Source organism: Candoia aspera, chromosome 1 (genome assembly GCF_035149785.1).
Source record: "Candoia aspera isolate rCanAsp1 chromosome 1, rCanAsp1.hap2, whole genome shotgun sequence".
NCBI lineage: Eukaryota > Metazoa > Chordata > Lepidosauria > Squamata > Boidae > Candoia > Candoia aspera.
In genome coordinates this window covers 52,585,897-52,613,536 of record NC_086153.1, presented here as the reverse complement: position 1 = coordinate 52,613,536, position 27,640 = coordinate 52,585,897, and the positions used below count along the sequence as shown (strand labels likewise).

General features: G+C 41.4%; 1 protein-coding gene across 1 annotated transcript in view; it reads left to right on the top strand.

Annotated features, from left to right (window-relative positions):
- The window catches only part of LOC134497987 (calpain-8-like), a 58,270-nt gene that overhangs the window by 5,772 nt on the left and 24,858 nt on the right, over positions 1 to 27,640 (top strand). Inside the window, exons 2-10 of the mRNA XM_063304054.1 lie at positions 1,409 to 1,478; positions 3,081 to 3,199; positions 4,277 to 4,410; positions 5,612 to 5,780; positions 8,112 to 8,195; positions 15,302 to 15,387; positions 19,761 to 19,835; positions 21,271 to 21,431; positions 25,484 to 25,659. Coding sequence (XP_063160124.1) covers positions 1,409 to 1,478; positions 3,081 to 3,199; positions 4,277 to 4,410; positions 5,612 to 5,780; positions 8,112 to 8,195; positions 15,302 to 15,387; positions 19,761 to 19,835; positions 21,271 to 21,431; positions 25,484 to 25,659 — 1,074 coding nt within the window. The remainder of the gene's footprint in view (positions 1 to 1,408; positions 1,479 to 3,080; positions 3,200 to 4,276; positions 4,411 to 5,611; positions 5,781 to 8,111; positions 8,196 to 15,301; positions 15,388 to 19,760; positions 19,836 to 21,270; positions 21,432 to 25,483; positions 25,660 to 27,640) is intronic.

Below are 27,640 nucleotides of genomic sequence, written 5' to 3'. Positions count from 1 at the left end.
TCTTACAAAAGAAAGAATAATAGTACTAACAGTATTATTAACTGTAGCAAGAAATGGATTGTTCTTCAAGTATGAAGTAAAGAGGAATAAATATTATGCAGTTTTACTGCCATCATACTGTGGTGTACTCAGAACAGAACTTTGGGGCATACAAAAGACAGGGCTGTGGGTGGGGCCATCAGAATGGTCACTCTACTTAGTAGGCATATTTTATACACACACACACATATATACATACATACATACATTTCAAATTTAGTCACCGCCCATCTCACTCAAAGAGCGACTCTGGGCAGTTTACAATTAAACAAGAATAAATAGTTGTTAAAATACAATAAAACAATATTCATAAATAAAAAATACAGTCCAAGACATAGATGTTAAAAAGTTCTTAATTTATGGGAGCATCTTCAGGGTGCTAACCACCCCCAGGGTTGGTTACCCCTCCTCATGCCCCATGCAAGATGGCAGAGCCAGGTCTTCACCTCTTTCTGGAAGGCTGAGAAAGTGGGGGCTTGCCTCACCTCTGGGGGAAGAGTGTTCCATAGGGTGGGAGCAATGTCAGAAAAGGTTCTCTTCCTAGGCCCTGCCAATTGACATTCTTTCATGGACAGGGTCTATAACATGCCTTCTCTGCTTGACCAGGTGGGACGGGTTGATGTAATGGGGGTGAGATGGTCCCTCAGGTAACCTGGACCAATACCATGTAGGGCTTTAAAGGTAATAACCAATACCTTGAATTGGACCCAGAAGCACCCAATGGAGCTCCTGCAGCAGAGGTATTACATGTGCCATCCTTGGTCTACCACTTTGATATTGCTGTCACAGAGATTACATGGATACCTGACTTGAAGGGGACTTTACCTGAGTTGATGGCTTATATCAGTGTTTTTCAAACTTGGCAACTTTAAGATGTGTGGATTTCAACTCCCAGAATTCCCCAGCCAGCAGTTGCCAAGTTTGAAGAAAACAGGCTTGTATTATATGTTTCTGTTAAGCTCACTCTGTTCTGTTAAGTTCACTCTGCTAAGTGAGCTTTCTATACTGAACTTACAAAGCAATTGTCTATGGTGTAACTGGCCCTCAGATTCTGATATAAAATGTATTTTGAACTCAACATTTTCTTTGTCTAACAGCTTGCACTCTTTGCAAGGTCCACAGTTTTCAGAAATCATTCTATCATTCTGTCTCATTTTACAATAGATAAGAACGAAGAGTCCCCTTTTCCAGGTTAAAATGAATGTTTAGTACCTATTAGCATCATTGCATTTGCAGGAAGAGCTCAGATTTGAGGAACAACCACAGATGAGGAAGGCAGAAACATTTTAACTGAGAGTTTTTCTTTTGTGAAAGCGTGAAGAAATGTGAGAGGCAAAATCCAGTTATAATATTCAATCATTATTTTCAGGAGCTGGTCCCAAACCCCCAGTTCATTGAGGGAGGAGCCACTCGTACAGATATTTGTCAGGGGGCACTGGGTGAGTAGAGAAATGCCACTTCTCTCTCTCAGGGTAAGGAGAACTGCAACACACTCTGAACTGCTGTGTGCTATAATCAGAGAGCAAAATGCAAATTGTATTATTTGTCTGATGACTCAAACACTGTAAACATAACATAATGATGTGAAATACATTTTTTGAACCCTGAATTTATTGCTTGTTTTGCACCTGTCCCACTGACTAGCCACTGAAACAAAAGGCAATCCTTTCTCACCCTTACATTTCTGTAAAATATTCTTTCAGGCTTAAGACACAATACTTAATGTAGAGGAATACAGTCAGACTGTCTCCACTGTCTCCAAGACCTTCATTCATTAAACTTTATTTCTTCATCAGTAGGTAGGAAAAATTGGATTGAATTTAGCTTGGTAGGTTTTCAAGGGAGCTTGAAAAATGTAGAATGCTTTATACGTTTGTAAAGAGCACACATGCAATACGTTATGACTGGCTGATATATATACTTACAGTATATGCAGAGCATGCAAAATAATACGATTTCTTTAAATGTGCATTTAAACAAATACGTTAGCCTGCCATTTTTTTCTCTGCATTAAAGCCTTCAAATGGTGGATGATGGGCTACTTTGTTTTAACTGTTATTTTATCCCTCTTATGGCCTCTAACAAAAATATTTTCCATATTGCCATTTACACAATACATTCAAAAGCAACAAAGCAACAAACTATCTATAATGGAGGCCAAATTTTTAGGTAATATAAGCTGGACATTTATTTCCTTTTCATGGCATAGACCTCTTGCTTTGGGCAAGGAAAAGCCAAAGTAGATGTGATATAGGAGAGTCTCCCATTTAAGGAAGTAATATTTAAAGCTGCCACAGTAAACTTCAGTTCAAGCTAGGTCTATATGTGAGCTGGCTTTAACTCTTCGACATGCTGTTTTCTTCACTGTTGCGATCCCTACTGCTTTCCAAATTGCTGTTTATTTTGCCCAGTTTTTAGCATTTTGTGGGGGGGGGGTACTCAGGAAGGATTTTATTTGAGAAAATATCATGTGGGGAAAGTTAGTCCCTTCTCCAGCCCTAAAATTCTGATCTGAGTAAGGATCTTCAAAGTTTATTTTTAAATGAAAAAATAATTGCAAAAGTTCTACACAGAGATCAAGCACATCAAATTTAACGTAACTCTAGAACAGTGTTTCTCAACCTCAGCAACTTTAAGATGTGTGAAGTTCAACTCCCAGAATTCCCCAGCCAGCATGGGGAATTCTGAGAGTTGAAGTCCATGCATCTTAAAGTTTCTGAGGTTGATAAACACAGCTCTAGAATATAGACAGAATAAAACAACACTTGTATGGTCACTAGACATGTATACTTGCCAGACATTACCTGTGATTCTTGTTACCGCTGTAAAATTGCAAAGCATCAGGAAAAGTAGTAGCTTGGGGATCTTCCCATCTACCTTTCAGTATATTTTTACTTCCATGAAAGAGGTATTAAGGTGCTTAGATGGGCCTCAGATGTCAAAATAATTTAGCTTGGCTTTGGTTATTGGATTACTTGACTTTGAAGGAGGAATTGTTCTGTTAATATACATGTATCTTTCATAAACTTTGATGTTTCCAGGAGACTGTTGGCTTTTGGCAGCTATTGCATGTCTCACATTAGATCAAGAAATTTTAGAGCGGGTTGTTCCCAAAGATCAGAGTTTCCAGAAGGACTATGCTGGGATCTTTCATTTCCAGGTATACCTTTTGTTTTAAGCTATATACATCTAGTGATGATACTAAGTTAAAAAAGGAGAAAATAGAAAATAGCAGGAAGTCTAAAGAAATAAATAAATAAAGAGGAAGTCCCTCTTTGGAGGGAGATAGGCTCAAATTCTCAAAATTTGAGAAATAAATAAATAATAAATCCAGGAGTATGTCACAGAAAAGAGAATGCTGCCCATCAGGTAGCTAATACCTTTGTGTGTATATAATTTATACTTCATCTCATTGAGAACAGTTTCTTTTTCTGTGGCAAGATTATTGTATGCAAAAAGATGGAAGAGTAATAAAGTGATTTTCTACCTACAGTGGAAGAATGAATTATAAAATTAACTCAACTTGCAGAAATGGTGAAGCCAACTAGTCTGGTCAGGGAAAAAATGACACTGACTTTTTGGAAAGACTGGAAAACTTATATGGACTTTTTGTTGAAAGAAGAAAGACTGAATTGATGATTTCTGGATCTGAGGATTAAAAAGGGCCAAAGAAGATAGGGAAAAGAATAAGATGATAATTACTTGATAGAAAGAAGCGTGGAAGGCATAACTGTATGTTTTCTTCTCTTCATTCCTCTTTTTCTTTTTCTTTCCATCTTTTTTTGTTTTGTATACTTTTACTGTATCGAAAAATTACACACACATACTGTATACATATGTGTGTGTATGTATATGTATACAGCACATATACATATGTATGTGTGTATGTACACAACTATGTATGTGTGTGTGTATATATTATTAAATATAAAAATACTAAATCAATGGTTTTACTAAACAGACTTAATTGTTCATGCACTTGTTCTACACACACACACACACAGACACACACACACTGTATATATATGAGAACAGCTTCCTTTTCTTTTCTCTGTTAGCCAGACATTCCAGCTTCTTACATGATCTCACACTGCAAACCTAGCAGATACTTGCACAGAAAGATAAAGTTCTGTAGAAAGGTGGCTCATTAATTCCAGAGGTTTTATCAAATGAACCCAGCTTGAAATGTTTTCCTTTGGTCTTTTCATTGTATGGGTCTTTTTCTCTCTGTGGCCAGTTCTGGCAGTATGGAGAATGGGTGGATGTTGTTGTTGATGACCGGCTCCCCACAAAAAATGGACAACTACTGTTCTTGCACTCAGAAGAACACAATGAGTTCTGGAGTGCCTTACTGGAGAAGGCCTATGCCAAGTAAGTTACAGCTAATTCTGAGACAGTTCCCATTAACAGCTCTCAGGATTAGACTATTAATTATAGTTTGCCTTGTGAATTATGTCTAATGCTACCAATGAATCCACACTAAGTATAGTTCAATGGTTTCTGAGCAGTGAACAGTCTTGAGTGGCATTTTGAAGAATAATACATTTATTATGGCATATATTTTCAGGGAGTAGAACCTAGAATGAGGGAGAAATTAATTCAGTTCTTGTTGAGATAAGAATTACCAAATTAATATGCAAAGGGGTATTCCACCTTCTCAGAAATTTGTGATGCAGCTCTCTGTGTACAGACATGCATGTATTAGGGGAAATGCACATAAAGTGCACTTAGTAGTGGGAGGAGTATAACATAGCAGTGTATTAAGGACTTTCACGCTACTTTGGCATCTACTGAAAAAATAGAGATGGCTAGTATCAGAATATTAATGTATTCAGCCCTTAAATCATCTCCGGTAGTAGTCTCTTTCTCTCCGAAAGCAGCCATTCAGGCCACTGACTCCAACCTCTTGCTCAGTGCAGGATTCCAAATCAAAGCATTCTGTCTGGCCTGTACCAGAACGCGTCCAGTGAATGGTAGCCTGTCACCTCACTGGGTGATTGGTTTCACAGCTGAATTGCTCTTACTATTAGAAGTCTTGTTAGGTGCATTCATACTCACAGATAACTCCCATCCTGATTTACTGATTTGTAGTCATACGAGGTAAGAATTTATGTAGGCCTGTTATTGGCATGAAAACATGAAATCCTGAGTTGCACCAGATGAAGGTATGTTGGTGTGAATGTTAACATCCTCCCCGAGGGCAAATCAACAGCAGCTTTGAGAAAATCTCTAGTAGTTTAGTTAAGAGAATGGTTACATAGTAGATATACTAGAACTGTCTAGTCTGTTCACTGCTATGTCATCTGACACCCTCACTTGAATCTTGGGGATTGTGGACAGGAGTCCTCAATAAGGGGTAGATTCATAACTGACCATGTAATTCTACTTCGCAGCCATTTGTCCTAGTTTACTACTGAGTTGGGAAACAATTATTTGGAAAAATGTTAAATCAATGGTTTTACTAAACAGACTTAATTGTTCATGCACTTGTTCAATCTATATTATTTTTGATTGTGGAAAGTAACCATTTTTTAAATCACCGTTTTGTTTTCTTCTTATTTCTCCAATGTAGATTGAATGGTTCTTATGAGGCTTTAACTGGTGGATCTACTATAGAAGGTTTTGAAGATTTTACTGGTGGTATCTGTGAATCTTATGACCTGAGGAAAGCTCCCCCTAAACTGTATCAAATAATGCAAAAGGCCCTGCAAGCTGGTTCATTGTTGGGCTGCTCCATTGATGTAAGATGGTCATTCTTCTTTTTCTATGTCTTGGTTTGTATTCTTATGAAGACAGTTTCATCCAGTCCATTACAATTTGAACTTGAGAGTGTAATGGAGGAGTTGATGTGATGCCCAGCACCCTACTTGGCGTCACAGCAGTGCAAAAACCATGACTTACGTGTTGTGCCACCAATTCCACCATTGTGATGGGTGAGGTCACTGGCAAAGTATCATGTGTTGTGCTGCTTTCGCCACAGTGCTGCAGCTCCTCCAGTTAGGATGCTGGTAGTTAAAATTAGATGAAACATTAACTCAGCAAGTATTTATGCCAGATAAATCAGAGAGTCTGCATGGACTTGAGTGAACTTTGGATTAGATTAGCAGGAATGCAATTGTTCACCTTAGAGGAAGCAGCGTGCACTTCCACACATGAAGAAATTTGCTATTTTTATAAAGGTTGATTCCACCTTTAGTAGTCTGGCACTACTATCCTTTGTTTACTCCTATTTGCAGACAATTCAGACGATGTTGCTGTCAGCCTGTTGCAGTCGTTTATTGAGGATGCAACCTGATGCAGATATTTTAAATCTGACAAGTTTATTTTCACAAACATATCTTGAAAACCTGGGAAAATGAATACATGTGTAGGAGTCTCAGTACAAAACAGTGCATTTCCCCTGATGCTTTCTGCTATAAACTGCTACTTTTTGAAGTGCTTTCCTTTATAAGAAACTGCCAGCTGTTTTTAACTGCATATACTGTATGCCTGTATGAAAAAAAAGGGAGGATGTTATCTCTGTTACTATGTACTTTAGTCCTGCCCTGAAAAATCGCTGTATGGCGGCCAGTGCTTCAATCCTATGGAGCAGAGTTTGAATGATATAGGAGTGTGGAAGGCAAGGAAGAATTCCCCCATTTCCTTTTTAAGGGACCAGTTCCATCAGTACAGGAGGAGAGATCAGCTCCTTGCTGTGATGTTGGAGTTTTGAGTATCTTGTAGCTGAAGACCTTGGTTGACCCAGTTAATTGATTGCTTGGATCAGAATATTCTGTTATTTTTATGAAACTGTTTAGACTAACAAAAACATAGTACAACCACCAGCAAAATTACAGTAAAAGAGCAAATGTGCTTTTTGAAAACATATGGGCAATTTATCCATTTTTACCCTTGTGAAACTGAACACTCTCCAGCTCTTAATGTTTTTCCTCTTCAGTCAGTATAAAAGTTGTTGTGCTACCTTTTAAATATGCCCTGTTGACTAGCCGTAAAGTTCAGAGAAATATACCCCTTACAGTATTTAGCTTATCCTTAAATATTCTCTAACAAACCAAAATTGATCTCTCAGTATTGCTTGCCAAACTGGCCCTGCTTGTAGAACAGATAGTAATTTAGAGAAACTTTTCTTGGAAGTCCTGGCTTTTAGCATTTACCTAGCTTGGGCTTCTAGGTCTCATGTCCTCACAGTTCCCCACCACGACCACTATCTATCAGGTTACACAGACAATGTAAGAGATCTGCAACCTTCATAAAAGGCAAGCAATTCATACAGGTTGTCCTGTCTCTGCCTGCATAGACAAAACTGTGAGTATCAGGTCCTCCTCCTGCCCACTGGAGATGTATTTTCAGCACAAGTTATCTGTCCTAAAAGAAATAAGTATCTTTTGTGGAATCATCTCCCTCTTCCTCACAGTTCCATTTAGACTTCATCTGTGCCCAATTTTGGTTGCCTTATTTCAAGAAACAAATTAGACTGGGTTCAGAGAGAGAAACAAAAATAGCTAGAGATGTGGGAAATAGGTCAGAAGAAATGACACTTCCCAAATAACTAAGGACCTATTATACTGTATAAAAGGTGACCGACTCTTGCTCTTACTTATCTGTCAAACTTCACACAAGAGATAGCAATAAATCTTGACTCTCCAGACACTTAAAATTCAGGGAAATTTGGCTGTTTCTCTTCCCAGTCTTGTGATTGGGGCATCTGTTCAATCTTTTCCTAAGAGTTCTGTTTGCCATGAGATCTGATGATTCCCACCTCACCAACTTCAGCCCTTACACTATATCCAGATGACAAGATTGGATCTAATGGAAATTTCACAATTCAACATTACTAAGAAACATCTTAATAGTAGGGGCATTTTGACAATAAAGTGAAATTCATGGGAACAGAACAAGATTTCTTTCAGTGGAGATTTTCAAACATTTATTTGGGTTGCTTGGGATTTCCAATTCTAAGGAGGGAGTTTGAGCAGATGATCCTCCAACTCTGTGATTCTGTGATTTTCACTTGTCAAACAGTGGGCATTGAAACTTGCAATGTTTTGACAATAATTTTAATTTTTTCCTAGATTACCAGTGCATATGAAACAGAAGAAATAACAAGTCAGAAGCTGGTCAAAGGCCATGCTTACTCTGTTACTGGAGCAGAAGAGGTAAAGATACAGATTTTCAAAACCTAATTTGCAACAAAATTAATGCTCAGTGATGCCTTTACTTTTATTTATTTATTTTTAGCCTGCTCCGATCCTGAAAGATTCTGGGTGGCAAACAACAAAGCAAAAATCAAAATAGGTATCTTGGAACAATGTAATTTTTACCTCCTTGCAGGGAGAGATGGAGCTGAATCCAGGGAAGGAGTTTTCCAGAGTGTGGGGTACCACAGAGAATGCCTGTCATCTAGTCCATGTGCTGCATACTTTTCAAGGGGTTGTTTTCAACAGGTCCTCACTAGATGTTCAGATCAGATGGGCAGGTTTAACTGTGGGAAGGCATTGCTTGAGATATCCTGGGGCTGTGTTGTAGTGTTTTAAGGGAATGACCAGCTCTTTGAATTGGGCCTGGTACTCTACTGGCAACCAATGCAATGACCTTAAAATTGGTGTTATTCTACACTGGCAGGATTGTCCTGCCAGCAGTCTGACCCCTACATTTTGTACCAGCTGCATCTTCTAAGTTGTCTCCCAAGAAGCCCCACATAGATTAAATTATAGTGGTTCAACTGGGTGGTGATTGGAGTGTGAGTGGCCAGGGCATCTGGATCCAGGTAGGATTGTTACTGGTGCACCAGCCAAAGCTGGGTGAAGCCCCACGCCCCACAGCTTTTACCTGCTGCCTGAGTAGAAGCTGAGAGCCAGGATGTTGAATAACATGGGGAGAGCACCAAGTGCTGTTGGACCCACAGTGGAATACCTGTGGACTTGAGCATTTTCCTCCTATGATTACCAGCTGGAACCACCCACTCAAATAAGAGTGGAATGTCATACTGCAGTGCCCCCTTGCAAGTAGTCTAGAAGGACACCATGGCTAATGGTCTTGAATACCACTAAGAGATTGTAAGGAGCCATCGAGGTGACCTTGGGGAAAATATTCAGAAGCTGTTACAAAAGCAAAAGGTGCACAAGCATGCCTTGAACGTTGGAAAAAGATAAAATATTAGGAAGAGACTCAGGCTGGCTCCTCCCTGGTTCCCTGGATGTAAGAAAGTGGGAAGGGAAAATACAAATCAGACTTGCAAGATTCTGTTAATATAGCCTACCTCAATAAAGTTTAGTTCTAATCTTCTTGGGTAGTCTGTTTCTGATACGGACAACCTTGAAGGTCTGACAGACGTCTAATAGAATAAAGAGAGGCGCATTTCCCCAGTCTAGGTCCCAATGCTGTTGTATCAACCTCCTGCTGCAGAGCAGCTTCCCTTCCTGATCACCCTGACCTCATTGCAAAATTGGCAGTGGTATTCCCCAGGCTGATGGAGTTGGCGGATTTTAACCTGTCTTCCTTGGAAGGACGATGAGAGGAGCTTCGTAACTCCTGTTAAAACCATGGACTTTTCCTACATCATCCATGGCCCAATTCATACACTCATTAGATCTGTTTTTGTCTTGAGGCAGATGTGACATGATTTGAGGGTAAGGGGAGCTAATATCTGTCCCTTGTCATGGTGAGATCACTCTCTGATGGCTTGAAGTTAACCAGCGTTGCTAACCTCCACAGGAAAAATGGGCCCATTTAATCAGTCAGATGTTTAATGGAACTGCTTGGTTTCCAGAGGGCACTTGGAGAGTTTCCTGAGGCTTTGGTGAAGAGTTCTTCTGAGGCTGTAGCTGCTTGCTAGAATACAAGGGTGACAATTCAATATAATTGCACGTGAATTGCTTCTCATGGGAGATGAAGAGAATCACCACCAGTGGGGGTGAGAGAGGAAAGAGCCATCCAGAGACCTCTGTTCTATGGAGTTGCCTCAAATATTTATCCTCTACTTCTTTTTAACATCTACATGAAACCCATTGGAGGAGGTCATCCATTGGTATGAGACTTGGGGTCATCAATAAGCTAATGATGTTATACATCTCATATCTGGGCTGAACAGATGATAGGGTGGAGGTGCTGACTCAGTGCCTGGAAGCTGTCAGGGTCTGGATGGAGAGACAGAGTCTGACTGAATCCCTCGAGCCCCGGCTTTGGATCTGTACACAATGATTCCAGGAAATTCTATCTTTGACTGAAAGGAATTGAATTCCCCTCATTCAAAGGTGGCCTGCAGTTTGGGAGATATCTTAGACTAATAGCTACTGTTCGAAGAGCAAATAGCATTTCTGGTGAGGAAGACTTTTGTGCTAATTATAACCATTCCTGGACTGGGAGGCCCTGCTCACAGTCATGCATGCCCTAGTCACCTCCTGTTCACTGGTTGCCAGTTGTCTTCTGGGTGCAATTTAAGGTGCTAGTTGTCAAAGTAAGGTTGGAGACTGGGTGAAAATTATCAAACATGCCAGATTGAGGGCAGGCTTCTTCAGGACAGAGTGCTTTACCACCTCTTTCAAGGCACTGCACTGTTCCTTAAGAACACGTTGATTGTCTCTCAGATCTAGCCTCACATGCCTCAAGGAGCCAAGAGGGACATACTACCACAAGTGGCAGAGTTCAAGCTACAGAGAACCCTGTCCACTTTCTTGGATTCCACAAGCTCAGAAGAATTTCAGGTTATAACAGAAGATGCTATGTTGCTCACCACAGTGGACTTATCCCAACTGGCCTACAATCCATAGTGGATATGTGAGTGAGTGGATGGGGGGGCAGTGAGTGAGTGGATAGGGGGGTAGGCTCCAACAGCGCCGAGAGCAGGAGCTGGTGCGCTGGAGGGCCTGCCTCCACCTGAGGTTGACTGAAGGTGGGAGGATGTGTGCATGGGGGAGGGGACCCTTGCGTTGTTCCAGGGTGGCTGGTGGTTTGGGAGTGGAGGCAACTGGGCCTGGCGACTCTGGGGGTTGTAGGGCGGGTTTCACTATTGAGGTGGTGACGGGCCGGGGATGTTACGACGGGAACCGGAGGGCAGGCCATTTCCGGGGAAGACGCTCCCGGTAGCGTGTTCCGGCCCTCCAGGTTCATACCTAGATCCTGGTCAGCAGATCCCTAAGGGCCCTGGTCTCTGGCTACTGCTTCTGAACGCCAGATCAGTCAACAAGAAAGCCCCCCTTATAAGTGACTTGATTGCAGAGGAGGGGGCAGACCTGGCGTGTATCACCGAGACCTGGCTGGGTCAGGAAGGGGGGGTAGCCCTTTCAGAAATGTGCCCAGCTGGGTTTCAGGTGTGGCACCAGCCATGACACCGGGGCAGGGGAGGTGGGGTGGCAGTTGTCATCCGAGAATCTCTAGCAGCCTTCAGGGGTGCTGCTGCACAGGTAGCCGGTTGTGAGACCCTGTTCTCAAGTTGGGCACCCGAGAACAGTTGGGAGTGTTGCTGCTGTACCAGCCTCCCTGCTGCGTGGCAACCTCCCTGCCTGAGCTGCTTGAGGCCATCTCAGGGTTGGTGGTGGAGTTCCCCAGGCTTATGGTCTTGGGGGACTTCAACCTACCTTCCCTGGGGCATGCCTCGGATGCGGCTCAGGAGTTCATGGCTACCATGGCAGCCATGAGCCTGTCTCAGATCATTCGGGACCCAACTCGAGACAGTGGCCTCACTCCGGACTTGGTTTTCTTGTCAGAGCAGTGGCACTGTGATTTGAGGGGAGAGGTAGATCTGTCCCCATTGTCATGGTCAGACCACGCCCTGGTGGCCCTGAGATTCTCTTGTGCTGCCCCCCTCCGCAGGGAAGCAGGACCCATTCAATTGGTCCGCCCCCGGCGACTGATGGACCCAGTGAGGTTTCAGAAGGAGCTGGGGGTTATGCCTGGGGATCTACTGCACGGTCCAGCGGAGGTCCTGGACACAACCTGGAATAGAGAAGCAGCCGGGGCCTTGGACAGGATCGCGCCTGTGTGGCCTCTCTTGCCCACTCAAACCCGGCACTCCCCATGGTTTACGGAGGAGCTGAGGGTTTTGAAGAGGGTTAAGAGATGCCTAGAGCACCGCTGGAGGAAGACAAAGACTGAATCTGACCGAACACAAGCTAGAGCTGCTATTAAGGCCTACCTTGTGGCGGTAAGAGCGGCGAAATGTCAATATATCTCCGCTCTTATTGCATCCGCAGAATGATGCCCAATGGCCCTGTTTAAAATTATGCGATCGTTATTAGGTAGGGGGGCTCTGTCTCCCACCTACAGGGCTGTGCGGAGGAATTTGCTGAGCATCTGCAGGGTAAAATTGCTCAGATTCGGTCCAAATTGGACTCTAAGTGTGGGGGAGTCTGGGGAGATGCTGAGGGAACTTACTTACTGGGTTATCTGGGAACAGTTTGATCCTGTTGGGCCTGAGGAAGTGGACAGGATCCTCCAGATTGTAAACACCACCACATGTCATCTAGACCCATGCCCTTCCTGGCTTGTGAAAGCAGCCCAGGAGGTGACACGTGGTTGGGTCCAGGCGATGGTTAATGCATCTTTGAGGGAGGGAGTGGTTCCGGTTGCCTTTAAAGAGGCACTGGTACACCCCCTCCTCAAAAAGCCATCGCTGGACCCTACTGTCCTGGACAACTTTCGTCCAGTCTCCCACCTCCTCTTTTTGGGGAAGGTGGTTGAGAAAGTGGTGGCGCTACAACTTCAGAGGATTCTGGATGAAACGGATTATCTAGACCCCTTTCAGTGAGGTTTCAGGTCGGGATATGGGACAGAGACTGCATTGGTCGCGCTTATGGATGATCTCTGGCGGGAGCGGGATGGAGGCAGTGCATCCATCCTCACTCTCCTTGATCTCTGAGCGGCTTTCGATACCATCGACCATGGTATTCTTCTGGGACGACTCAGGGAGTTGGGGGTGGGTGGCGTGGTTCTGCGCTGGTTCACCTCCTTCCTCCAGGGCCGGTCCCAGTCGGTGGTGATAGGAGATGAGAGATCCGACCCTCGACCCCTGCTTTGCAGGGTGCCGCAGGGTTCGGTTCTCTGCCCTCTCCTATTTAACATCTACATGAAACCGCTGGGTGAGGTCATCCGTCTCCACGGGATGAGGTACCATCAGTATGCTGATGATACTCAGATATGTATCTCCATCCTGGGTGAAGTAAGTGACATGGTCAATGCCCTTTCTCAGTGCCTGGGGGCTGTGGGGGCCTGGATGGGGAGCAACAGGCTTCAGCTGAACCCTGGTAAGATAGAGTGGCTGTGGATTGATGGCTCCTCGGTATCTGGGAAGTTGTCAACTTTAGTTCTGGATGGGGTTGCATTGCCCCATTCAGAACCCGTGCATAACTTGGGGGTCCTCCTGGATTCAAGACTCCTGCTCGAAGAGCAGGTGGCAGTCATGGCTAGGAGGGCCTTTGCACAACTTCAGGTTGTGCGCCAGTTACGCCCTTTCCTGGATCGAGATGCCCTCCGGACAGTCACTCATGCCCTGGTCATCTCCCATATAGACTACTGCAATGCGCTCTACATGGGGCTACCCTTGAAGAGTATCTGGAAGCTTCAGTTGGTCCAAAATGTGGCTACGCGAACAGTGATGAGTGCTCCAAGATCAGCACATGTAACACCTCTATTGTGTGAGCTGCATTGGGTTCCAGTTTGCTTCCGGGTCCAATTCAAGGTGTTGGTTATCACCTTTAAAGCCCTACATGGCATGGGGCCAGGCTACCTGAGGAACCGTCTCATCCCTATAACATCAACTTGTCCCACCCGATCATACAGAGAGGGAATGTTGTGGACCTCGTCTGTAAGAGAAGTTCATCTGGTGGGGTCCAGGAGGTGGGCCTTCTCTGCAGTGGCGCCCGCCCTGTGGAACATTCTACCCCCCGAGGTGAGGCAGGCCCCTTCACTCCCGACCTTCTGGAGGGGCTTGAAGACCTGGTTTTGCCGCCTCGCCTGGGATGGGAAGGGCAATAGCTCTTCCTGGGGGTGGCTGGTGAGGTAGAGTTCTCCCAACGGAATGGAAATCTCCCACTTGGATTTTATATTTATATTTTTATTATTTTAATATTGGTGATTTTATGATGTTAGGTTTTAAGGTGAATTTTATTGTAAACCGCCCAGAGTCCCCCTTTTAGGGGGAGATGGGCGGTGATAGAAATGTGAATAATAAATAAATAAATAAATAAGAATACTCTGATAAACTAAGAAATCCACAGCAGGTTCTTTGTACCCTCCATCAGTGTCTTAAAGGGTCTGGGTTACTCTGAATAGGGTCACTAGGTGGGAGTCTGCAGATACATAAGTACAGAGAGGAGTTGATGGTTTGCAACTTTTATTGCCACTGTATGGTCTCAAACATGATCTCTTACTAGTGCTCAATCACACCCAGTTCTGATTTTCTGCCATCATAGCTAGGCATCTTTTCAGTCACTTCCTTTCCCTCAGCTCCTCAGTAACCAAGGAGCTGCTTTTGACTGGCAACTGGGAAGGGCCTTACCAAGGGGCAAGATGGAACTGTCTGCCAAATTGTGAGGGATCCTCAGGTGCCCTCTGGATTCATTGGCCACCTGAAATGACCATTATAGTGGATCCATTGCCCTGATCTGCAGTCTTTAAAACTGCCCTCCTTCAAATTTTCCCTCCCTCTTTTCAAAATGTATAATACTCTGAATTTTTCAAAATAGAGACGTACCAATTTTTTCAAACTACAAAATACTGCTTTTTTATCTTTTCAGATTACAAAATAATAAAATTGTAAACACATCAGTAGAAATTTAAAGAAGGAAAATGAGCTGCCTTTGGGAAGGAATGCTCTGGATTAAGCCCATTCATGCAGTGGATGATCTAGCTGAATCTAAGAACAGAAGACAATGGAACAGATATCCTAGGGGAATATGCAGAATTCCCAGAGGGCTTGGCCGGCCTGCCTGCCTGCCTGCCATCCTTCCTTCCTTCCTTCCTTCCTTCCTTCCTTCCTTCCTTCCTTCCTTCCTTCCTTCCTTCCTTCCTTCCTTCCTTCCTTCTCTGGGGAAAAATTTTGTGGCAGGGATTATACTAAATCTCTCAACAACATTTTCAACTCCACTTTGTGGTGTCTTCAATTCCATGGTAATAACCATTCTGCAGCAGACAATCACAAACTGTATATGTTGTTTTTGTTCTTAGTGAAATACAATCAGTGCAGTATAACTGAAGGCAGTGGGAGGGAACAGGCAATGTGCAGAATAATTCAATCCTATGACTGTATTTGTGGGGTTTAATACAGGTTACCTACCGTGGCCAGCTGGTGGAACTAGTCAGGATCAGAAATCCATGGGGTGAAGTGGAATGGACAGGAGCCTGGAGTGATAAGTATATTCCTATTACTGATTTTTATTTTATTTTATTTTATTTTATTTTATTTTATTTATTTATTTATTATTCAAATTTAATTACCACCCATCTCCCCCAAGAGAGGAGGAGATTTTCCCCCCTTTGTCCTGATCATCACTGTAACATCATTTTTTTAAATAATGCTTGTGATTATGTATGAAATACTACTCATTCACATATTTATTATTACTATAAATAGACTTCCCATCTGTTCTCCACTGTCTTCAACAAAGTATACTGTACATGGGATACCATATGAATCTTATAGTCGACTTGTGTTAACAAGTTAGACAGACATCCAAAATGTGTCATGACCAAGGGAGAATTTAAATTTATGTTTCTCTGCTTCAGTCCCATATCAACTACGCTGCACTAACATCATGTGGTTTCTTTGGTTTCAGGAGAACATATTGTGGAAACTCAGCAATTATAAACCATGGTTTATGGGATGGAGTTTTATGTGAATGAAACAATTGTCAATTATTCAACAAATCATGTGGTGAACTCAGTCATTGAATCTATTTAACTGTCGGATACAAAGGTTTCAAAAGCAAATAGAGCTTATGCATCTTATTGTAGGGGAGATATTCATGTAATTTTGTTGAATATTATGCTGAAAGTGAGGACAAAAGGAATATATTAATTTCTCTGGTATTCTTTCTGGCCTTTCCCTATAACTCCTCAAAAATTACATCTGAAAAGTCAATGAATCAAATGACAACCAATAAGGGAAAATGTAATATTAGTAAGTGAGCAGGACTGTTTATCAACTTATACCAGGCATGTCTTGCTATAGCTGGAAACTCATTGCTAGGAGCAGAGACAGATGATAAAACAAATCTTTTTAAGAGGATTCTTCCCAAGCTCAGATAAACACAGGGCCAAATTAGACATGACATTAAGGATATATTTGCATTTAATATGCTCATAAAAAAAAGTCAAATTAGCAGCTGCCAGGATAATTACTGGAATTGCATCGGGTAGAGAGGGAGAGTTTAACCCTTCCTTTTCATGTGGCTGCTCTGACAAAAATTGCTTATCTAAAGCTGTTATTTGTATTGGGGAAATCACTCAAGCTTGCATTTTTTAAACTTGTCATACACTAAATGCAAATGAGTTGGCTCACAGTATAAAGACTGGCCTACAGGCCACAGAAACACTTCCCACTCAGAAGCTGAAGAACTGACTATATATAAAATCATAGATAGGCAAAGATGGAGAACAAAGAATTTACCAATAGAATTCTACATGTGGAAGATCATATAGCCATGACTCTACTGGCCTTCAGAAGAGCCATAAAAGACCTACCTTTCCTGGTAGGTCCTGAGATAGAATGTTGGGTAACCCTGGTTGGTGACTATTTTTATGGCATTGTTGTCTTCCAAAGTACTACATTTTCTTATATTATTATATTTCTGTTTTTAATCCTGATTTTCTTGTACACTGCCTACAGTTGTTTCAGTGATTGAGGCAGCTAACTGAATGAATGAATGAATGAATGAACAAACAAACAAACAAACAAACAAATGGAGAATGAGTTTCAGAGCTATGTGAGCTGGCTGGCCATGCAATCAGCTCTATGGGATAAAAGGAATATCTCCTATAAACTGCTGGATTGGTTTCTCTCCACATCTGATTGGTGGATTTTCACTGCATGTGCTTGGGTGTTTGTTTCCTGCTAAATAAATAGAACCTGCATACACAGGTCTGGTAGGTATATTAAGATATGTGGTTCCCCAGAAGTGAGCACACTGAATGAACAAAAGAAGCAGAAGTTTGTTACCCCAGTTTGAAGTGGGAGGTGTCTATCCAACTTTCCCTATAAGACAGATGGACAGTGAGGGCTAGAAAATGCCCAATGGCCAAACTGCTATGAGATTTGGACTGGAGTAGACTTTTGGATACTGTTCGAATGTTGAGGTGTGTGGTACGTACACTCATATCTTTTCTTCCACAAAATGCTTGTTCCTCTGAGCCCTGCCAAATCAAAAAATGTTCATTTACTCAAAGATGAACTAGCATCCTGCCTTCCACCCAGATGCTCTTCAGCGCACTGGTGGTACCCAAGGCAAGCTTGCCAATAGATATGATGCTAGAGGCTGGTGCTTTGCTTTACAGTATGTCAGGTCCTTATTTACTCTTCCTTAAAGAAAATAATCTTATACAAGTCAGATGGGGCAGTCAAAGAGGTTTCAGAAATACATTGATACCCATGGGCACCACATTGCTTAATCCTGAAATAAGAGGAAAGAAGGACCAGTCAACTGGCAGTAAAGAAACAGTACCTGTAGGAATAAAGGAGAGGATAGATGTTCAAGTCTCTGTGTGCTGGTGACCTGCAATGTATATAGAATTGTTCTGTTTGTTTTCCTGCCCGAAGATAAAGTAGCCTACATTTCCAGTAAGTACAAACTGACAAGTCTGCTAGGAGAAAAGATAAGACACCTGGAAGATTGAGTAGCTACATGTATCAGACAAGATGAAGAGTTTCTGGACAACTGTCAAAGGCAAAAGATTTAGAAGGCGTTTTGTAACACTGAAAGTAAGAGCTGCTTTTAGGCTCTGGTGAAAGAAGGTTTTGAGCATTTATGGTAAAACCTACAGCAGATCTTCTGGCAGGGGATCCAGAAGTTGAAGTCTTGAAGAAATTAGAGAAAAAGTAGTGTGGCTGAAATCTCTGTCCCGCATGGAAGAGAAGTGGATGTGTGTCATCCAGATTTCATGCAATACACTTTTTCAGAGAGCTGGGATCCTAAATGTTCTAATCATTATGCCAGCTGTTCTCATGGTGACAAGCACAGCTATGTAGCTTTAGAAGGAAACTCTAGGAAGCAAACTTTAAAAACTTATAACTGAGGTGGTGGTCTCAGCTATCCCTCTATCAACAGAAGAGGATTGAAAAGGAATAACAGCATTCTGTAAGTGAATAGAGGGCTGCAAAGACTATGCCTGCAAAAGGGATTTCATTTCTAGAACTACTGATAACTTGTTTTGGATGAGAAGTGCTATAAGGAGATGGGCTGTGCTTCATAAAGAATGGAAGAGTGAGTTTCTCCTGTCCTGTGTTGAAGCTGGGAGTGGGAAAAATACAGTCAGTAGGATTGTGTGGACCCTTTGGAAGGATCTCCCCCAACCCTCTGTTTGCATCAAGACACTGTGACCAAGTGTAACATGAAAAAGATCAGTCTTGGCAATGATGCATCTGAAAAAGTTACTGAGATTGTAATCAAGTGTAAGCTGAATATGAATTAGTAATATGTAGCTGCCAAAAAGACAAATGTAATTTAAAGTGGCATTAACCAAAGAACAGTTTTCAAAAAATGAGAATTAAAAGTTCTACTCCACTCTGCAGATTAATCCCACTTCAACAAATGTAGTCAGTTTTGATCACCACATTTAAAAAAGGGTTCAGATCAAATATGAATTCACAAAAAGGCAACAAGAAGTCGTAAAGTAGTGCTTTAGACTAGACTCAGGCTGCCATGAGTACTGATGGTGAGCAGGAGGGGGCCTCTATCCAGGGGGGAAAACGCGTGCGTAGTACTGAGGAGTTAAGCAGCTCTTCAAAGAGACACAGATCAGACCCGCCTTGGCTTTTGTGGTTTATCTGTCTGGGTTTTTCCCACGCTTCTTCAGTTTGTTAGGATTTTCTGTCTAATGTAGCAGTAATAAAGCACTAGAGACCTATTCCTTGTCTCAGCGTGGTTCCTGACTGTTAGGACACAGGCATTGCATAGAAGATTTCACTTGATATCCTAAATGGCTGCTTCCAACCATGGATTCTTGGTTCCCCTTCAAAGCATCCTCAAGGAGAAGACTGTACATTTCCTAATTGCTGCTTACTTTGAAAAGAAAATTCTGGGATCTAAATATGTTCACATTTTTAACCTGATATCTAACTGTGGGAACAGCAAAATAGCAACTAGTTATTTTAGGTGTTCACAATGACCAAATCAGCACATTTGGTTTGCTGATTAGCATATCAGCCAGCAACAACAGAAATGCAAAATTAAAAAGAAAGGCCCTTCTGCAATATATTAACCGTGGGATGGATATCTGATTCATAAGGATGTAACACTGCATTAAATCATTGGATCATTCACCTGTGCTTTTAACTAAATATCTATGTTCTGATCACATCATGAGTGTTCCTGGGCCAGTTGAACATCTCAGGAAAAATGCAACACTTTAAATACCTTATTTGTATATCCCATGTTGATAAGTTGATTTTCTGCTTGTCAGAACTAATCTCTGCTAGAAAAAGAAGGTGCTGCTTTCGGGGATGTGCTTTGAAACACTAATATGCATTCCTGATTCTTATCTTACTGTGTGCTCTTCTTGTATCCTTGCAGTGCCCCAGAATGGAAGTCTATTGACCCTAAGCAAAAGAATGCTCTGGATAAGCAAGCAGATGATGGTGAATTTTGGTGAGGAACATCTGTCTTTAGCAGGGGATAGATGAATGTGCTTTAAAAACTGCAGTCCTCACATATATGTAGTGATGAGAAGGGATGGAACTAAAATGGAGTTAAATATGCCACCTGCTGTTGGATCTTTCATTTTAAAATTGCTATTAGTAGACATGGGGAGGCCTGATATTGATACTGAGAGGAAGATACCATTCTTTTCTGCCACACTATATTGCTCATACCTCCATGTGATGGCTTCTATTAGCCTCAGGAGGAAAATGCACAATGGCACTAATGGAAACCTGAAGCTAATAATATCTGTGCTAGTAGTGGGGCATGGAAAAAAAATTAACAGTCTCCCTCATGTGTCACCACTCTGACAAAAATGAGAGCTCTCCCCTCATGCTTGGTAGTGAACAGCTTTAAAATGAAACATCCAATAATGAGTGGTACCTTTAGGAACGCATTAAATTATAGGCATTTCCAAGTTTTGACAGGCAACAGAGCAATGAGAGTTTCTGTGCCAGCTGCTTTTCATAGCTGGCAGGCTGCTTTCAGCATAGCAGGTCACAAATTGCACAGGCTTGTGAGTTGGGGAAATATCCAGTGGGGTCCTTCTTGTTCACCATTTCAGCTCCATTCAGGTATGCTTTTTTGTTACTGCTTTACTGTGGTGAGTTGGCAGTGACACCTGCTCTTTGCTAGTACTACAAAACCAACTGCTAAGAAGGGAAGGGTGGTTTGATCAATCCATGCTCAGGGATGCCCAACAATTTGGAGTTTGAAAAATCACATGGGAAGCAGTTCATTCCAGTTGTGGGGAATGGGCAGAGGATGATACTGGAGCTAAGGACAGCTGGATGGCCAGATTCAGGAAGAGGGATGACTGGGAATGCATGTGGTGGGCATGATGCCTACAAGTTTCAAAGCTTTGGAACCCCTTATGTCTCTGCTGTTTGCCATTTCAGTTTAGACAGAAGAATTGGGGTGACAGTATTCTAGACTGGCAGTTCTCAACTTTCATATCTTAAATCATCAATCACTATATCAAAGCACTTGAGACCCACTACAATTGAACGAAAAGTCCATTTGTTCTGGGAAGGAAATGCATATGTTATTATTTATTTATTTGTTTTTCAAATTTCTGTCACTGCCCATCTCTCCCAAAGGGGGACTCTGGGCAGTTTACAACACAATAAACAAATTAAAACCATAAAACATAGATTGCAATACAAAATCTTATAAATAGATAAATATACGACCCTTGTGGCGAAAAGCTCTCATTCTCTCTTATTATATTTATCATTTACAGGAAGTCTTAAAAACTTAAAATTTCAATGACTTCCCTGTGTTATCTAGACTATTTCTGAACCCTAATGTGGTATACAAAGCACCAGCTGAGGACCACAGTTCTAAAATCACAGTGCATTCTTCTGTGCTTTTCTGGTGGCAGGATGTCTTTCTCAGATTTTCAAAAGCAGTTTACAAGACTTGAGATCTGCAACTTGTCCCCTGACACTCTGACCTGCAATCACATTCATAAGTGGAACATGACCCTGTTCAGTGGAAACTGGCAACGTGGTTCTACAGCTGGAGGCTGCCAAAATTATCCAGGTATATAAAAACCAATTTTGTACTGCAGAAATGAATGCAGATTGTATTGATGATCTCCGTGAGGGAATCACTGTGGTAATTTAAATCAACGAATAAGGTATTACTTTAATGCTTTTACTATGAGAGATAAGAAAGTTCTGAGGAGTGGCATTCCCTGCTGTTGCCTTGGAATGTCTTCATCCATAAATAACCATTCCAGAGTTATTGCTTTCTTGGAATGGATGCAAATTGTTTTTATTTCAGGAGGCATTCACTGTTTTTTTGGCTCACTTTTGGGCTTTGGCCAAGTTCAGATCATTCTTTGTGGTCCAGTTAAGAGCAGACAGGTTGACATCTAAAGGGGAAGAGGGGGATGATATGGTTGCTGAGGTGGTCAAGAAATAGGGTTACAAATAGACAGATGACCCTATTTTGAGCCAGCAAGCGAGGGGGAGAGTATGAGTTGTTGCTAAGCAAAGTAAGAGTCTCTAACATCTCTGAAATTTATTGGATTTGGCTGAGCTGATGAGCTGCACAACGTCCTCTGGCCATTATGAGAATAACAGTGGAGCATATGAAAGGTTCAGCCAGTAATTCCTTCAGCGTGCAAGCAGAACTGGTAACATAGTGAGTAAGGTACTGAATCCTGCTGCCTGAATCTTTAGACTGAATTTCCTAGTGCTTTATACATCTGCTTCTTTTGGCTGGAAAAGACCAGCCTGCTGTTATGGTTCATGCAGCTTTTGTGTCATTGATAAGAGAACTCTTTTGGGAGGTATGGCAATACACAGTGATGTACAATAACTGTTGAGATCTAAGATTGCAACCTAAATTTTGGCTGTGATTAGGTAATAGAGAAGGTTCATAATATATAGCATCGTATCCTGACTTACTCCTGATTACTCAGGGATTTTATACATCCTGACTTTTCAGAGACTCCATAGTGTTCATATGTGCTGTTTTTATTCCTTTCCATATTTGTTCTCATCTCTCAAAGTGTTTAAGTTTTATTTCTATGCCCCATTCAGTTATAATTGCAGTAAAAAATTACCACTCCACAACATGTAACGTAATAGTTGCATATTTCAACAGTCTAGCAAAACAGTTTCATTTTTATTTATCTAATGCTAAATTAATCTCTAAATATTTTGCTGTTTGGGATTCTAGCTCAAATATATAATTAATATGAATGGCAACATGGTGTGTTAATTAAACATGTTAAAATGATTTCAAGTGGGAAAAGAGTTTTCTCTAGGATTATAAAAATGTGATGTTAGTTGTAAGAGCCAATCCTTGGTTAAGTCCGCTGCTATAAATAAATAGCTTTAGAAAGCTTTATGGCTTTCATCATAGTATAATGATCAAATCCTTCAGCCTCAGATATTTGAATATTTGCTAGAGTTAAAGTATTTAATGTATGAAAATGATGCTGTATTTTTTTGTGGAATAGCATTCAGAGATAGCTTTATGACACTCTTGGAGAGGAGAAGTCAAAGGTAGAGAAAAATATATGACATTTACATCTGGAGATAATAATGGGTCTGGATTCATTGGCTGTGTTTGCATAACATATTGGGCTACTATGGGGTTGTCTATATGTGAACCAGCTGGTGTGATTATGGTTCATTGTGTTGAACAAACCCAGGTGACAGTATTAATTTATTAAGCCATGGTTGAATACAGTCACTTTGATACAACAGCAAGGCAGGGGCTTTGCTAAGCCTGAGTCCAGGTCTTGAAAGTCAAAGTTACTTTCTCGCTGCATTATTAGCCAAATGCTGCCACTGAGCCAGCAAAGGGCCCAGCTCTTGGGAAACAAATTGGGAGATCAGCTGTTTTGCCTTACCCTTCAACCATCCTGCCAAGGTCCTGGATGATTTCCTTTTTGATTGAAGTCCACTGAAAAAGCCATCAGTGGCCACTGGCTGGCCAGGCATTTAATTTTGACTGGGCTGTGAGCACCTGAGGAAAGGCCATATGCAGAGGTGCCTCCCTGAGGCTTCTCTAATGTTTTATGACACTGCCAACTTCTTCTGCCATTCCCAGAATCTCCTAAAGACCCTGATATAACCATGTGAAACTTTATCCATGACTTAGGGCAAGCAGGCAACCTTTACCAGGCAAACTGTTCCAGCTGTTGGCCTGATTTGCCAGTTGTCAACCATGGAGTACCTTGCCAGGAGATAGCAGAGAATGCATGTGATACATACAGTACCAGCAATGTCACTGCAACAAGCCACATTTTGCTCTTATGAGAGCATACCATTATAACTCTTCTACTTCTGTCTACATATGACTGATGGATATCTGAAGCTTCTGTTAACAGCTTTTACAAACCACCACTATTCTGGTTTGCCTTAATATAGAACTATTGTGCAAACAATATCTTAGTTTGATATTCTAGTTTGCTGTCTAGCTAGTTTTTGTACAAATCCCAGTTTCCTGGATGTGGGCAGAATTGGAAACAGCAATGGTTTCTTGCAAACCATGAAAGGAAACATTCCATTTCTTCTCTTCATGTACAAAGAGAAAAATGGCACAATGTCCATCTGGACCAAGCTATGGCTGTTATATCTAAATGCAGCCTTTTCCCATTAACATCTGAATCAGGGGCACTATGTTGATCCTAGTTTCGGGCTAATCGCATCAAACTCCATACTTTGATTTCAATTATTTCAAGGAAACTTGTATTTTATAATGAAGAAAACGAGACAATAAATATAAGCAACGGAGAACATTTTCCACAGTGCCATGTTAGCCTTCTTTTAATGGGTATTAGAACATGCATTTTTGAGCTTTGGGTATGAAGTATTTCCCTCTTAAAATCTGTTGGGCATTAAACTGTATTTTGACTTTGGTTATCTAGCAATTGTGAGGGTGTTGTCATTATATCCTTTTGTTTTAAGGCAGTTAATTCTGCAAAAGAAATAGTTTTATCTTTCTGAACGATTGTCTCAGTGGCTTCTTCTGTTTTCTCTTTATTACTGAGTTATGTTATGCAAAATAGCTCTCCAAAGTAGCTCTTGGGTCTTTAGGAATCCAGAAAACTGCTATAACTGGCAGAGAATGCATTTGATACACAGAATGCAAAATAGAAATAAAAACCACATACTTCCAGAGCATTTAAATTCTATGCAGCTGCCGTAAGATTCCAGAATCTTTGTTTACAAATCTGATTCTCTGTATTTCATCCAACTCTGTCACATTCTTCACCCTCTGGAGCAGAAATGGGCAAACCCAGCCAAGATAATCAGATCAAAATCATACTGATAGGACAAATACACCCATTTTATTTAAAACAACCACCACCACCTCCTTCAAAAGGGGAAACGGTGCAAAAATTGCAGCATTGTCCCTGGAGATGTTATTGCTGCAAAGGTAACAGTGCTTTCAGACATAAGACTCTAGGTAGGCTGATCATCAACCTGACCTCATGAAATAAACTAATGTGTAATATGCACAGTGACCACTGGAGCCCCACCACCATAGATAAGTCCTCTCTACATATGCATCTTGCCTCTTATATTATTGGGCAGTTTGCTAATATCTGGGTATCAAGTGATAACAATAATATTCCTTTCCAGCGTCCTGATGACTCATGCTGTACTTTTGTATGTAATGTGGAACCACAAAGCCGCAGCAATGTATGGGCCTGGACATAGTTGCAGTTTAAACTTGTTAGAAGATTTTAAAAAAAGATTAATTTTTCCAGTCACATCTGAGCATTATGTCCTACAGGATTTGCCAGTAATAGTCTTTTGCGGATAAATAACTGGCTGGGGTTAATGACCATAGCTGTTCTCAGCTGCTTATTGCTCCCTTAGGAAATATCTCTCAGTAGTTCAATTGGCTTTTGCTTATTGCAATAAATATATAGCACAGCATGTGGCAGAGGTGGGAGAAAGAAACATTAACTGTATAAATTTAATCGGAAGGCCAGTTCACACCTAAGAGCTATTCCCTGCAGCTCTAGTAAGAGTGAGCGTTGGTAGTTCAGCACAAGAGAAATTCTTCTTTCTTTTCCTCTTCCAACTCTGACAATGTTATCTATATTTATATTTTGGTCTCTGTAGCAACATACTGGACCAACCCCCAATTTAAAATCAAGCTGGAAGAGCCGGATGATGATCAGGAAGGAAGTGCAAGTGAGCCCTGTTGCACGGTGTTAGTAGGTTTGATGCAGAAAAATCGCAGGCGACAGAAGAGGATGGGGGAAGGGTTGCTTAGCATCGGCTACTCCCTTTATCAGGTTATTATTTTACTTCCTAAGACATGGGTACTTTTGTCCCCAAAGCCATATAGGATTCTGGTCAACATGCCAGTTAGGGTGGCTTGAGATGGCCATGGTGCTAGGTCTTGACTGCTGGTGCCTAGACCAGTGCATTCTCGCTCATTTTCACAAAGAAAGATACACATGTGTATCCTTTTTCCACTAAACACACTTTTTACTTGGTGTGTCTCACTCCTGTCATTCACAGATCCAACCTTCCTCATATTCACTCTCATACAATTTCCTTGTGCATATTCCTCAGAGCTTAACTCACTTACCTGCTCATTTGCAAATAGATAAATAATGAGTAGTTTGAATGTAACACTAAGCTAGGATTTTTTAAAGAAAGGTTTCTTGAACAAACTATCTGCTCTAGTCTTCAATATGTTGTGCCATAAAGAATGGGTTCACATATTATGCTAAGGCAAAGTATCTACAGATAATTTATCTATGGCAGATGGCAGGCTGTAATGGCTTATGCCCTATTCAGGCATTTGGATGAAAAGTATAGAGCAGGGTTTCTCAACTTGGGCCACTTTAACATGTGTGGACTTCAACTCCCAGAAAGTGGCCCAGGTTGAGAAACCCTGGTATAGAGGGTTTCACTCTAAACAGAGAACATGTCCTGTGCCCAGTTCTTCCCAACCTCCAAGTGTTTAGCTAGAGATCTCAAATGGCAATGTACTTGTCATGGCCTGAACAAGAAGGTATCTCCCTCTGCTGTCAAGCGTCCTAATAAAGTAATGTCACAGGTCAGAAAACAGTACTTGGTTACAAGCAGTTGTGGGTACAACTCCCTTTCAAGTGGACAGAGAGTGAGCTGAACAGGTGAAGAAAGAGGTGGAGCCCAATGTGAGCTCTCCACGCATTCATCTGAACACCTGAATATTCAATGAAGTAGATTGGGCAGGAGTATGGATTACACTTAAGATTTCTGAGGACTGCTGGCAGAATGTATGTTCTAACACATTACTGGGATAGTTCCTCTCCTCTTCATGACAATCACTATCCCTGGAGCAATAAATCCAAGTGCATTTTCTTTCCTGAATTTGTTATGCCTAGCATAATGAAGGCAGAGTTACCTGGAGTAATTTTTTCATGCTTTCCCCTTCCCCTGGGCTGAGGTTATCTTTCCTGCAATGGTCCTGTTTCCTCCTCCACTTTCCCAAGGTCTATTAGACACTAGTATCCTATCAAACCTGAAAAGTGGGGATTCCAAGCCAAGGCACAGGATATTACCAGTGAGTCTATGTCACATGGTTATGGCAGAACACATGAGGATGACAATTACCTTCTTTGATAGTAGATCCAGCTTCTTTTATATGCCAAGTAGTTTGGAAACAAAAATAATGAAAACTTTAACTGAAAGCGACGAGCTGAGAACAAAACCAGTGTTTCTACTGGATCATTCTTGTGATTGCATACTTACATCACTGGGACTGACTGTATGATTGAATGATCAACAAATAACTGTATTTTACTTCATAGATAGTCTATGTCTTTCCACATGAAAAATGAATTATATACCTATGTCAGAAACTTGGGGAAAAATCTGTTCTTTCTTCCACATATAATTATATGCAAGAGGAAGATAAAAATATATACCTGAGACAACAGAAAGTGTTTCGTGGAGAAAGTAAAATCCTGAATGAAATGATGAACTGCATTATTTTTTAAATTACGGTTGTACCAACATTATATGGTAATACATAATTTAAAAAAAATCAAAGGAAGACTAGACTAGACAGACTTAGTAAGAAACTGTTTTTTAAATGGTTTATTCACCTAGGCTTGTAGTCACTCTCCTAGTGATTTGTTAGCAAAATATTCACATTTATTAATTTAGCACTATGGAAGAATAGAGAAGTGCACAGGTAGACTGGAAAGCAGCATTAATGTTCTTCAGGTGAATATGGTTGGATTTTTAGATTCAAGCAAATTACTGGATTTGCTAATTGGA